Source organism: Chenopodium quinoa, unplaced genomic scaffold (assembly GCF_001683475.1).
Source record: "Chenopodium quinoa cultivar QQ74 unplaced genomic scaffold, ASM168347v1, whole genome shotgun sequence".
Taxonomy (NCBI): domain Eukaryota; kingdom Viridiplantae; phylum Streptophyta; class Magnoliopsida; order Caryophyllales; family Amaranthaceae; genus Chenopodium; species Chenopodium quinoa.
Genome location: NW_018742669.1, coordinates 98,674 through 111,764, shown reverse-complemented (window position 1 = coordinate 111,764; position 13,091 = coordinate 98,674). Strand labels below are relative to the sequence as shown.

General features: G+C 36.0%; 1 protein-coding gene across 2 annotated transcripts; it reads left to right on the top strand.

The window, feature by feature from the left end:
- Positions 1-7,083: 7,083 nt before the first annotated feature.
- On the top strand, positions 7,084-12,462 carry LOC110722299 (ultraviolet-B receptor UVR8-like). 2 transcript variants are annotated; one of them, XM_021901570.1, is made up of 11 exons: positions 7,084-7,910; positions 8,364-8,437; positions 8,529-8,613; positions 8,701-8,832; positions 8,931-9,167; positions 9,412-9,654; positions 9,904-9,947; positions 10,971-11,153; positions 11,310-11,400; positions 11,868-11,911; positions 12,000-12,462. In XM_021901570.1, exons 1-11 carry the CDS (start codon positions 7,685-7,687, stop codon positions 12,120-12,122), a joined length of 1,482 nt encoding a protein of 493 aa, XP_021757262.1. In that variant the 5' UTR covers positions 7,084-7,684; the 3' UTR covers positions 12,123-12,462. The 2 variants fall into 2 exon arrangements, with proteins under 2 accessions (XP_021757262.1, XP_021757263.1); XM_021901571.1 differs by having other exon boundaries at positions 7,305-7,910; positions 9,418-9,654.
- Positions 12,463-13,091: the final 629 nt, after the last annotated feature.

The following is a 13,091-nucleotide window of genomic DNA, read 5'->3' as shown; positions in this document are numbered from 1 at the left end:
TTCATCAAAGTCTATATGTCCATCTAGACTTCTTGAAACGGCTAAACTTCGAACTCATATAGGTAGGTTCTCATATACGTTATGGTGCCCTTGTGATAAGACACTTTCATTTAGGGCTCCTAAACTCTAAATCTTTAAGAACTTTAAATAGACGCTACCTTACACATCACAAGTAACATAGCAATATGGGTCATCAAATATTACTAACAAACAACAAAAATGCAATTCAACCACATTGAATCTAAGACTTGATGTTTCTTTAAGTGTTAGATTGGGTTTCACAAATTCTTGTTTTTGGACATAAACCCATTCCATTCATAGAAAATATGATGGAATGCCTTGGCATTGCCCTTGTAAAGCAATCTGCCAAATTCAATTTTGTTAGAACATAGTCAAGACTTATGACCCCATCATTGATAAGCTCTTTCACTAGGCTATGCCTAAGTGAAATATTCCGAGACTTACCATTGTACACTTGACTATAAGCCTTTATCAACGCTAAATTAGAATCACAATGGATTGCCACCGGTGGCATTGGCTTTGGCAATAAAGGCAATTTTATCATGAGATTCCTCAACCACTCAGCTTCCTTACTAGCTGAAGCAAAATCTATAAACTCCGCTGCCATAGTGGAATCTGCAATGCAAGTTTGTTTCTTGGAAGACCATGAAATGGCACCTCCCCCATACATGAATACCCAACCACTTACAGAAGAGTCATCCTCTTTGTAAGTGATCCAATTAGCATCCGAAAATCCTTCTAAAACCGAAGGAAATCCACTATAAGTTAGACCATAATCTAACGTACCTTTAAGGTACCTCAAGACCCTCCGAACTGCAAACCAATGTTGTGCACCCGGGTTACTAGTAATTCTACTAAGTTTTCCCATAGCCAATGCAATATCTGGTGTTGTACTTGTCATGTCATACATTAAGGATCCAATTATCCTTGAATATTCCAATTGGGAAACCGTTTTCCCTGAATTCTTAACCAATTTAACATTAGGTTCCATGGGGGTGTTCACGGGACACTTATCAAACATATAAAACCGTTTGATCATCTTATCAATATAATGAGATTGACTTAAGATAAGTCTTCCATTGTCCCTAATAATCTTGATGCCCAAAATGACATCCGCCTCCCCCAAATCCTTCATCTGAAAAGATGAGGATAAGAATTCCTTGGTCAATTCTACTTGTTGTAGACTTGTACCAAAGATAAGCATACCATCAACATATAGACAAATGATGACACCGTGACCTTTGTCATCAAATTTGCTATAAATACACTTATCAGCTTGATTCACTTTGAATCCAAAGGACAAAATCGGTGCATTCAATAATCTTATGGAGGTAATTCTTGCAATCGGTGCATAGGTATCGAAATAATCAACACCATGCTTTTGCCTAAAGCCTTGGATCACCAATCTGGATTTAAATTTCACTATGGAGCCATTCGGTCTCTTTTTCCTAGTGAAAATCCACTTGCAACCAAGAGGTTTACAACCGAGAGGTAAATCCTCTATGACCTAAGTATTATTTCTCATGATGGATTCCATCTCATCATTTATAGCTTCCTTCCAATATGCACTATCTTGGGAAAATATGACCTCGCTATAAGTCTTTGGGTCACTATCCACGTTGAAACAATATGGAGTAGTGGAACTAAGGACATCCCTAGACCCTTCTACTAAATATATTATGAAGTCATCTAGAGGATTCCTAATTTTCCTTTCCCTAGAACTTCTCCTCACTTGAGGAGTTTCAACATTCTCATTATCGAATGTACTTCCATGAGTTTCAAGTTGATCATTCAACTCTACTTTCTCCCTATCATTGGCACTGATCTATAGATCTTTCGGTCTACTCATTGATGAAAATCGATTTTCATCAAAAATTGCATCTCTTGACTCAATATCCGAATGAATCGATATATAGTCATTTTGTTCTTTTACATATAACCTATAGGTTTTGTATGCTCAGCATAACCTATAAATATGCAATCCAAGCCCCTTTCACTGAGCTTTCTTTTCTTTTGCCAGACACTCTCACGATTGCCCTACAACCCCAAACCTTGAGATACTTCAAGTTTGGCTTTCTTTTGTACCATAGTTCACAAGGAGTAGATTGTTTTCCCTTAGTGGGAACCCGGTTAAGAATGTGACAAGCTGTCAACATTGCTTCACCCCAGAACCCTTCACTCAAACCAGAGTAAGATAGCATGGAATTAACCATTTCTTCAAGAGTTCTGTTTTTCCTTTCAGCTACACCATTTGATTGTGGTGCATAACTCGTTGTTGTCTCATGAATTATACCCAAAGATTGGAAATAAGCCGGATCATAATATTCCCTTCCCTTATTAGTTCTAATTCTCTTAATTAATGATTCTACTTGCAGTTCTACTTCTCTTTTATAAATATCAAACTTTGTTAAAGCTTCATCTTTAGAATGCAAAAGATACACATAACAGAACCTAGAAAAATCATCTATAAAATTAATCATGTATCTTTTGTTCCCCAAAGAAGGAGTACTATGAAAATCACACAAGTCACTATGGATCAGTTCTAAATATTAGGACTTCTCTCAACTCTCTTAAAAGGAGTTCTAGTGATCTTGTTCAATATGCAAGTAGAACATTTATTAGGAGAAATATCACAAGAAGGAATCAATTCTTTCCTTGACATGAAAAGCATTTTATTGTAATTCACATGTCCTAACCTTGAATGCCATAAATCAAACAAATTCAAATCAACTTGATTAACATTGTCAACAACATTCAAACACATATCATCCATAACACAACTCTCTCTCAATGAGAGTTTAAACAAACCATTATCCAAATAACAACGACCTATGAATGTTACACTCCTAGTAATTATGCATCTATTAGCTTCAAATACAAGCTTATAGCCAAGACTATTCAGGGTAGGCCCAGATACAAGATTCCTACTAATTTTAAGAGCATACAAAACATTCCTAAGAATAATTGCAGTCCCCGAATTAAACACAAGCTCAACTTGTCCTCTTCCAAGAACCTTGATGGTAGAGTTGTTCCCCATGTAGAGGTCGTCTCCATCAACAACCTTTTGAAAGGTTTTTAACCAGTGTTTACTCTTGCACACATGCCTTGAAGCCCCCGAATCAATCCACCATGAGTCATCATCCTGCACCATAAAAATGTTAGGATCCATTGCATTTAAATCCAAACCGGAATTAAATTCAACCTCATGAATTGGATTACCTTTGGTGGGTGGGTCCTTGCTATCAGTAGCACGACCCTCCTTGGCTTTCTCCATCCTTTTCTTGAAAGAAAAACAGTCCTTCTTGCGGTGACCAACTTTACCGCATTCCCAACAAGCAAATTTGTTATTGTTTGCTTGCTTTTTGGATTTTCCTTTGGAATAATTATTATTCTTCCTCTTTCCACTAGTAGATGCACTAGCTCTCCCTTCATCTACCATGTTCTCAGTAGATGTAATAGGATTTTCATCCTTATCTCCTTCCATGGCACGAATCCCTTCTTCAATTTGAAGATGGGTGGCCAAACCGGACAATGTCATGTCCTCCTTTTTATGCTTTAAATCATGCTTAACATTTTTCCAACTAGGGGGTAACTTATCAATAATGCTAGAAACAACAAACAATTCATTCATAGCTATTCCATGTTGTTCCAAGCTACCATAGATACGTTGCAATTCATGAAATTGGTCCATTATGGATCGATCATCAACAAATTTAAAGTTATTAATATTGCTAACTAAAAAATTCTTACTTGAAGCGTCTTCCGCCATATACTTGCTTTCTAAAGACTCCCAAAGCTCCTTAGCCGACTTAATATTTTGATAGACATCAAATAAATCATCCTCCATACCATTCAAGATATGACCACGACAAATAAAATCATCGTTGTCCCATTTCGATCTTTCCCGAATGTTTTCCAAGGTCTCATTCTCATGTTCACCCGGCCTTGGAGTACTTATCATATAGGCAACATTTAGAGATGTAAGAAGAAAATACATTTTCTTCTTCCACCTTCTAAATTCAACACCATCAAACTTCTTGAGTTTGAAAAAATTTGTTGTTAATTCCTTCACACTAGACATACTTGATAAATTCTAAATTAAACCTCTTTAGATTGTTAGGATTTACAGCGATTTCAATCAAGAAAATCACCTAAACCAATGTGTGGGAACAAATCCTAAAATATATGATTACAATAAAATTGTAAATATCAAATACAAAACAATGTATTACAATCAAGTATTAGAATTGTCAATGAAATTACTGAAAATTTACAAAAACTACACTAGTGTGAAGAATCAAACTTGCCTTTCCTCCAAGCCGACAACATCAACTATGAACATGAGAATATCGATGACCACGTGAGTCTCAAACCTTGATACACTGTCAAAGGCGTGTATACACTTTCCTAAAGAGGTTTATTTCCCCCACACGGTGATTGGGTTAAACCGGAAATCCTCTTTGAGATACAATTGACAGCCAATTTCGTTCTTAGCACTAGAAACGAAATACAATGAACAATTCACAAAGATGACTAAGTTTCAAGAATTTTTCTCACAAAATTTTGCAAGAAGTTTGAGAGAAAATGTGGAGAAAATTTTGGGAAGAATTCTGTAATCTGAAACTCTGTATCATTTTGATAAAAAACGAAAGCAATTAAAAGCCGAGAAAATAACCGCAAAAACCCGCAGACAAAGGAAGCAGCGCGGCTGCGCCACAAGGGGGCGCGGGTGCGCCACCAGGCCGCGCTGGCACGCTTACCCAATTCTGCCAGAATTTTGCATCTTTCAAGAGAGTTGGCGCGATTTTGACGCGGTTTTGTCGCGGGCCGCGCCAACCTTGCGCGGGCGCGCTGAACATTGGCGCGGGCGCTCCACTCTAACTCTCTAAATCATTCGAAATAAATCAAATGATCACAATTCTCACATACACTCTAAATCATCTAACAAGTTAATGGGGAGTGCATAAGTTGTAAACGGGTAAATTAGTAGCTTAAAGGCAACAATAAATAGTTTCAACGACCGAAATATATTTTTGGGGTGTCTTGGGGTCTACGGGAAACACCTCTATCTATTTCTTTTTGGGACTAAAAAAGTCAAAATTGTCCAAAATTGAATAATATATATCCACGCTTTTGGCCAATTTGAAAATTTTTGCAAAATTGAAGTGAATGCGTAGGGTGTCCCTTGGGGTCATATAAGTTGGTTTGGAATCATTAAATCTATCAATAGGTCTATAAAGTCCCAATGATGAGTTTGATTCATTTGTGTGGTTATTTTTTAATTATGTTGCTTTACTGGTAGTATATCTAAATTTAAGATCTTTATATTTTATACAGAGTCTTTTTTTTAGAAAATATTTAATTCGATCGATCGAGAGAGATATGTTATTGGTACAAGTAATTATGTTGATTTCTAAGTACATATGATATCATTTCTCATTAAAACTAATGGTTTAGAAAATATTTAATTCGATCGAGAGAGAGATATGTTATTGGTACAAGTAATTATGTTGATTTCTAAGTACATATGATATCATTTCTCATTAAAACTAATGGCTAGTTTGGTTCTTTAATTTACTACTATGATTATGAAGATTTGGTGTTTGATATACTATCTCATATCTTGATTCATTGCTGGTGGGGGTGGGATAAAAACTTCTCCACCTTCTGATATAAATTTCTTTTCTCTTTTGGAACGATATGACCTTGCTTATGACTGGTATGTTGATTATTTTATCCGCCTACACAATAAGAAGTTATTGTAAGGTCTCGGACCATCATTTCTCAACTAGTTTTTTTTAGTAAATTCCCTTTAAGAACATCTGTCAAATACTTCAATCTATCTATATCTATCTATACTAATCTATTAAAAAGTATTTGACTTAGTAAATTCCCTTTAACTTTTATGATTTGACTTAGTATAGACTATTTAAGATCTATCTATACTAATCTTATAGATAGATATTTTTATAAATGTAAAGTGAGTTGAACTTTCAGGAATAGAGGGACTATATTAATTAAAGGGTAATTAATGCTATATAAGCATTAAATACACTCTTAAAAATTGTATAAAATTAGGAATTCATGACAAAAACACGTGTAAATCAGTTTAATTAGTGTTTATATTTTTATGATTTCCTAAATATATACAATTTTTTAGTGTGTATTTAATGCTTATATGAACTCATTTCAAAATATGACACAAAATAATGAGATACTCATATAAAACAAAGAGCATGCAACTATATTTAAAGTTAATTTTCCTACGTATATGGTTTTTTTTAAGAACTTAATTTCCTTTTACTTTGTGTTATACTCGTAATTGTAATTACTTTGCATTTTAAAGATATCTTATATAGATTTTGTGTAAATATCAGTTTTATAGCACTCCTTAACACCGCATGTTAATATATATCCACATCTTATCTCTAATCCTCTATTACGTACCCGACTAAAATTTAACTAATTGACCATGAAATTAAGCTTATTATCTAATTGATATGGAGTTTCCATTGTACTTTTTTGCATCACCAAATTGGGCAAAAGAATAACTTTGCAAGAGTAAGGTGTCACACCCACAAAAGTCTTATACCCCCAAATAACATCGAAGTCTTACCTCAAAACAAGATTAATTCAGGAGATATTTTAATGGGAGAAAAGTTATGTACCTATTGATACATAACAGGGGCATAATAATAACTTAATATAATAAAAAGGTGATGGGACTATATATTTTCACTTTAATTTTCAGGGTTTAATTATACCACTATAGTCATTTTAATACCATTACAATTTACAACTACTATTATACCATTTGGCATAATTTCACAATCTAGTGAATTAGTGGTATATATATTAGTTTCAAAAGTATACCATTATAACAAACTTTAGTGTAATTTTAACTATTTATATTACTATTATAAATAACAATGATACATTTCACATCTCAGAATATCGATATTAATAATTAAAATATTTACAAATTCTCGTGTTATTCCTCATTAATTCACCACCACCAGCTCACCAATTGACCAATTAATCCATCCTTTTACACGTGTCGATTGCTGAGCCCTCCAATTTAACAAATTAACTAATTTTCAAGAAAAAAAAAAGTAAATAACACAAGTACACAACAAAAAGCACATTAAACAAAAAAAATGATTGGAATCAGCTTGTGAACATTCAACACGTGTCAAGATCTTAGCTAAACTAAGCAGGTCGGCAGTCAGTAAAGTAGTAGTAACTCTAGAACGTACTCCACCCACTCTTCCAGAAACTTCTGGGAAACTCCTGGTCAGAATTGATCGAGCAATGTTGTGGCTCAGAATCTGCCACTTGTCATAATATTCCACATCACTATCCTACGTGGCACACGGGTTGCTCCGATAATGATACGCCCCCCTTTTTATTCGTCTCCTCCACCCCCAATTTCAATTTCTCCTAAATTAGGGCACACTTTCTCTCTCCTCTGAAATATTTATTTTTGCTCCTGTAAATCGCAAACTACAAAGAAACTGAGGTTTTTGCTGGGTTTTTTTGGTGGGGTTTTGCTTAAATTTTTTGGGGATTTTTTTTAATTTGATTTTTGGCTGGATATTCTGTTTATAATTTTTTTAGTTGGGATTTTCTCTGTTATCGATTTGGGGGGAGGAAGAAGGGTGCCATGAATGGTGGGGAGGGAGAAGGAGGAGGAAGTGAGATGCAAATGGAGGTAGAAATGGGGGAGGAGGAGAGAGAAAGAAGGGTGTATATGTGGGGGTATTTACCGGGAGCATTGCCGCAAAGAACGCCGTTACAGTCGCCGATTATTGTGAAGCTTCCGCCGTCGATTGGAACTTTCTGGAAGGATGTTTGTGGTGGTGGTTGTGGTTTCGCCATGGCCATTTCTGGTGCACTTTTCTCTCTCTTCTTTCTTTCTCTGTTTTTTTTTCTTTGTTGGAATTTGATCTTAGTGGATTTGATTAAAGTTGAGTGATTCTGCTTTCTAATGATGTTGAGCTACTCGGTTTTGATCTCGATTGTAGAGTTAGGGTTTTTGAGTTTGAATTTGTTCTGCTTTTGGGTAAAATGTGATTAAAGATGCTGGGAAAATGGCTGGATTGAGCATTTGGGTTAATATGAATTGACTTTTTTATGATCGAATTTAGCTTCTGGGTTAGTGAGGAATCGTAGAATTGATTTGGGTCAGCTAATTTTATTCAAAAAATGTGCAATTTTAAGAAAAAAAAAATGAGATTTGATTTGAGATGCAATAAAGTTAATTTGTATATTTTGATGTTGAATTTTGCAATGTGGGTAATTGTATGTTGCATTTTAACTGTTGAGCTGTGTTTTGAATCCAGATACTGGGAAGCTGATAACTTGGGGGTCTACTGATGATTTAGGGCAGAGTTATGTGACTTCTGGAAAACATGGGGTAGTGCACTAGTTTCTGATGCCCTAAATGCTACATTTTCTATTAAGATTAAGAATTTGTATTAAATGGGTGTAAAAATGTATTTTTCAAGGAAACGCCAGAGGCTTTTCCACTTCCTACAGAAGCTCCCATTGTTAGGGCAGCTGCTGGTTGGGCACATTGTGTTTCAATTACAGGTATTACTATTCTTTTGTGTTTTCGGGTTCGTGTTGGATCTCTATTTGAATGTATTGTCATTTAAGTTTTGGCCTTCATGGATTCAGACGGCGGAGAAGTTTATACTTGGGGATGGAAGGAGTGTGTTCCCTCGGGGAAGGTTTTCGGAGATTCTTCTTCTGGAGGAGGTTTAGAGAAGGAGGCGCTTGAAAAATCAAGTTCGATGTTTCCCGAACAAGGTAACTATGGATGGTTCAATTATTTATAGTGTAACAAAGAGATCCTGCTCTTTTGCTGGTTGAATTATCAGATTTGCTTCATAGATGATTTTTGGCAGTTAGCCCCCGAGGGTCAAAAAATGCTAGTGGTAGTGGGTTAGGAACCGGTTTTGACAATAAAGGAGCAGGAGAAGAAACTGCGAAGCGAAGACGAGTTTCATCAGCTAAACAAGCTGCTGAAAGCTCCACAACTAGTGAAGAAACTCTCTCAGCATTGCCCTGTCTAGTGACACTTAGCCCAGGAGTGAGAATATCAACTGTTGCTGCTGGGGGCAGGCATACTCTAGCATTGTCAGGTAAAATTCGAGCATGATCTTGCTTCTATATTTTCGGGTGTCATTGCAGAAACCAAAATCGAAAAAATTAGCTTGTTTTTATTGATTTCAGTCTTTAAACATAGAAAAATATACTGATGTAACCGGAAAGAATGATAGTTGACTAGTTAAACGCTTCGTTTGTTGTTAGCTTATTACTTTTGCAAAATTATACCTTAACGTATGTAATGTGATGAGACTGCTGATGGGTCTTATTTCCCTGAAGCTTCAGATGTAGGACAAGTGTGGGGTTGGGGCTATGGAGGAGAAGGACAACTGGGCTTGGGTTCAAGGATTCGAATGGTATCATCTCCACATCCTGTACCGTGTATAGAGTCTTCTTATAGGAAGGACGGACATTCAGGGTTTTCTCAAGGTGGCTTAAACTCGGATGGCCATGGATTTAGAGTTCCTGGGTCATACATCAAGGGCATTGCCTGCGGGGGACGACACAGTGCGGCAATAACAGGTGAGGATCATATATTTCACAATTATTGTCATCATAAATATGCAATGTGAGTATAAGTCAATGTGGACACAATTAGGGAGGCGTTCTACTGATTTCATATTTACTACTGATTTCATATTTACATAGCTAGTCTTGTAGCATTTTAAACATTATTTCTAGCCTAACTGCACAGTGGAGAGCAGCAGTTTGCCTGTACAGTATCGTTTTCTTCCTATGTACTAAATATTTCTTTTCGGTTATGTTGAATAGATGCTGGAGCAATCCTAGCCTTTGGTTGGGGCCTCTATGGACAGGTATGTTAAGAGATGCCTACTCTTTTCCTTACGCTTGTTACTGGAGTAGAATTATTGCTTCAGAAGCTTTGAATTATTTGTATTTTATGTCAGGGTGATGTATATGTACCTAGTGTAAAAAAGCTCAACTTTGAAAGTTGCCATGGTGAAAATCAGAGTTACTTATTTTGCAAGCACTTGTTATGGTGCCTTCTTGTAGTAGGGCATACTATTCTTTAATTTCTCTAGAAAGATTACGGTTTATTAGTTGGATAATTCATTTTAGCTGTCAAGATATTGCTTTGATTAGTGAAGCTATAGTAACCTTACAAAGCTCTTGTACATCTATGAGCATGTTTGGTGTAGAATGTAGTTGTGGAATAAATAACATGTAGAATTAAATGCTCTATGAAAAAGAGAATAGATTTCGGTTTAAGTATTAGATGTGATTGTTGCAGAGTTCTGAGTGATAGTGACAAATATGATTTGGAGAAGTATAAGAAAATAAGCTTGGGGTAATAAATTAAGAATGGAGCAGCCACTTTGGAATCTGCAACACCCAGATTGATGCATTGATCCTTCATTGTTATCAAACTTGTAGTCACCAGTTGACAGTGAGATCCTGTTTATTCTTGAAAAACTATTGTTCGAAACTGTTGCTTTGAATCCACTTTGACTAGCTAAGCCTCGCCTGAACAGAACTGTAATCTTAAATGGGTAATTAATGTGTCATTTTGTTAATGGTTATCAACTGTTTATTAATTCATGAGGGCATTTAACGTATCAACTTTTGCTTCCATTTTTTTTTATTATCTGTTGCATCAACTGCAGTTTGTATGATTATGTAGGTAAATAGATTTGGTGGAGAAAAAAGCAAAGTAGATGTTCAAGATGAAGCACTCTCTAGCAAGGGATCAGATGATTATATTCTTCTAACTTTATTGCTTTACCTTTGTTTTTATTGTTAGAGGGAAGGGAAGTCAATGGAATAATTGACTGCCTCTCTCGAGACATTCTTGACAAGTCATTACTGTGCTGTTGCAGTGCGGGCAAGGTGCCACTGATGATGTGCTAAGCCCTACTTGTGTATCCTCGTTGCTTGGTATTCGAATTGAGGCAGCTGCGGCAGGCTTATGGCACACACTCTGTAAATCTACGGAGGGCGATGTTTATGCCTTTGGAGGGAATCAATTTGGGCAGTTGGGAACTGGTTCTGACCAAGCTGAGGTATATCCTTTTCAGATAGATGATATATTTCCTTATGTTCATTATTATATTCATTCCTTTCAGATATGCTTTACTGCAAAATTTTGTATCTATTTTACATCTCTCCTGAACCAGTTTGTTTAGCATGTTTCTTATGATAGCATGTGTCTCTTTCAGACTCTCCCAAGGCTGTTGGATGCACCAAGCATAGAAAGTGTTAATGCAAAAATAGTATCTTGCGGGGCACGTCATAGTGCCATAGTTACAGGTATTTATTAAGTTGGCGTCTACTTTTTGCATCGCTACTGTCAGTCTTATCGCATGCCATTTTGCATTTAATCATTAGCCAATAGTCAGCGATTCAATGTTTATAGCTCTCAAGGTACTGGAAAGTTGTGAATTATGGAACATTCTTTATATTGTAGCATAGGTTTCTGTAGGAAAATGCTGCAATTTAGACAAAACCAGTAAAGATCTAGTGCCTCTTTTTGCATACCCTTCACAAAGACTTCTTGAACATTAATCTTAAACTGTTTCATCTGTTATAGCCAGTCAAGAGCGACTTGGTCAAGCTGCCTAATGCATTTAACTACCCATGCTGCATTTATATCTTGGAATGAACATATTATAAGACTAAGGGGCTGTTATATATAAGTATATGTTTCTAGTGGTATAGTAATAGTTATTATATTTACAGAGAATTATAATTTCTAATGTTGTGCTTTTTTTTTGTAGAGGACGGGAAAGTTTTCTGTTGGGGCTGGAACAAGTATGGACAGGTAAGAAATCTCGTCATTGTAGTTTACTATAGGATGAACGCTGGCCATCTCTTACTCCTTAAATTAACTTCTTGATAATGTTATGTAGCTTGGATTGGGGGATGCAATTGATCGCAATATTCCATCTCAAGTAAAGATTGACGGTTGTGTGGCGAAAAACGTGGCGTGTGGCTGGTGGCATACACTCTTACTAGCAGAGTCTCCCACTTGAGCTAGGGAACTTAGCTAGCCGTGGCTCAGTTTTGTTAGGTTAGCAGCTTAAGTTAAGTGATTGGGGTATTAAAGTGATTTATATGAATCTCTGTAAATAGGGAAGCATAGGCTCCGTTTGTATACAGTTGTGCGTGTGATCATTCTTTTCATGGGGTAGGCTTTGATATTTAGCTTCAGTCTCTTTGCTTTTCTGATGAAGACCAATGTACTATAGATTTTGGTCAATCCTGTACATTAGCTTATCTTGATTTGGCAACTCATGAAAACGCCATTGTAATCATGCAAGGGTGTAAACTATTGTCTGGGATTTCAATAAAGAGCACTTCTTGTACTAGTAAGGTTTTCTTCTTTTGTTAGAGGCTTGATGTACTAAGTAAATTTCATACCAACTTTTTATATGAAAACCAATGTTATAATAGTATGAAGTATCACACGATTATGGTAATAATCACAGAAAGTATGGTTGTCATCCATCCTTATTTGTGGCAAAATCGAATGCATCTAGCAGACTAGCACCCATGTTGGCAATGTGCACCTAGGTATATGATTTTATGACCCATATGTGTTGGCAATGTGCACCTAGGTTTATGAGCTGCCCTAGCTCAACATACTGTGGTGGCAGCAAGCCATTTCATGGTCTCAGATGCGCCATATAAATTTGTACGATCTTGGATGCGCAACGTGAAATTTCTACGTTCTAGAATCTATTTTCTTTATCTACTTTCGTATGCTATAGGGATAACAATTTTGTGTAATTATTGAATTTTTTCCTTTTCTAAACTTTAACAAACCATTCCGAGAGAATAATCTCGAGGTGTTATCTCGAAATTTTTTTTTTTTTTTTTTTGAGGGAATTGTTATCTCCAACTTTCATAACATAGGTGGTACAAGAAGGAATACCGATGTAGATGAAAGAAAGATGAAAGAGATTACTCCTTCCATGTTTTAATAAATGTTACAGTTTGAC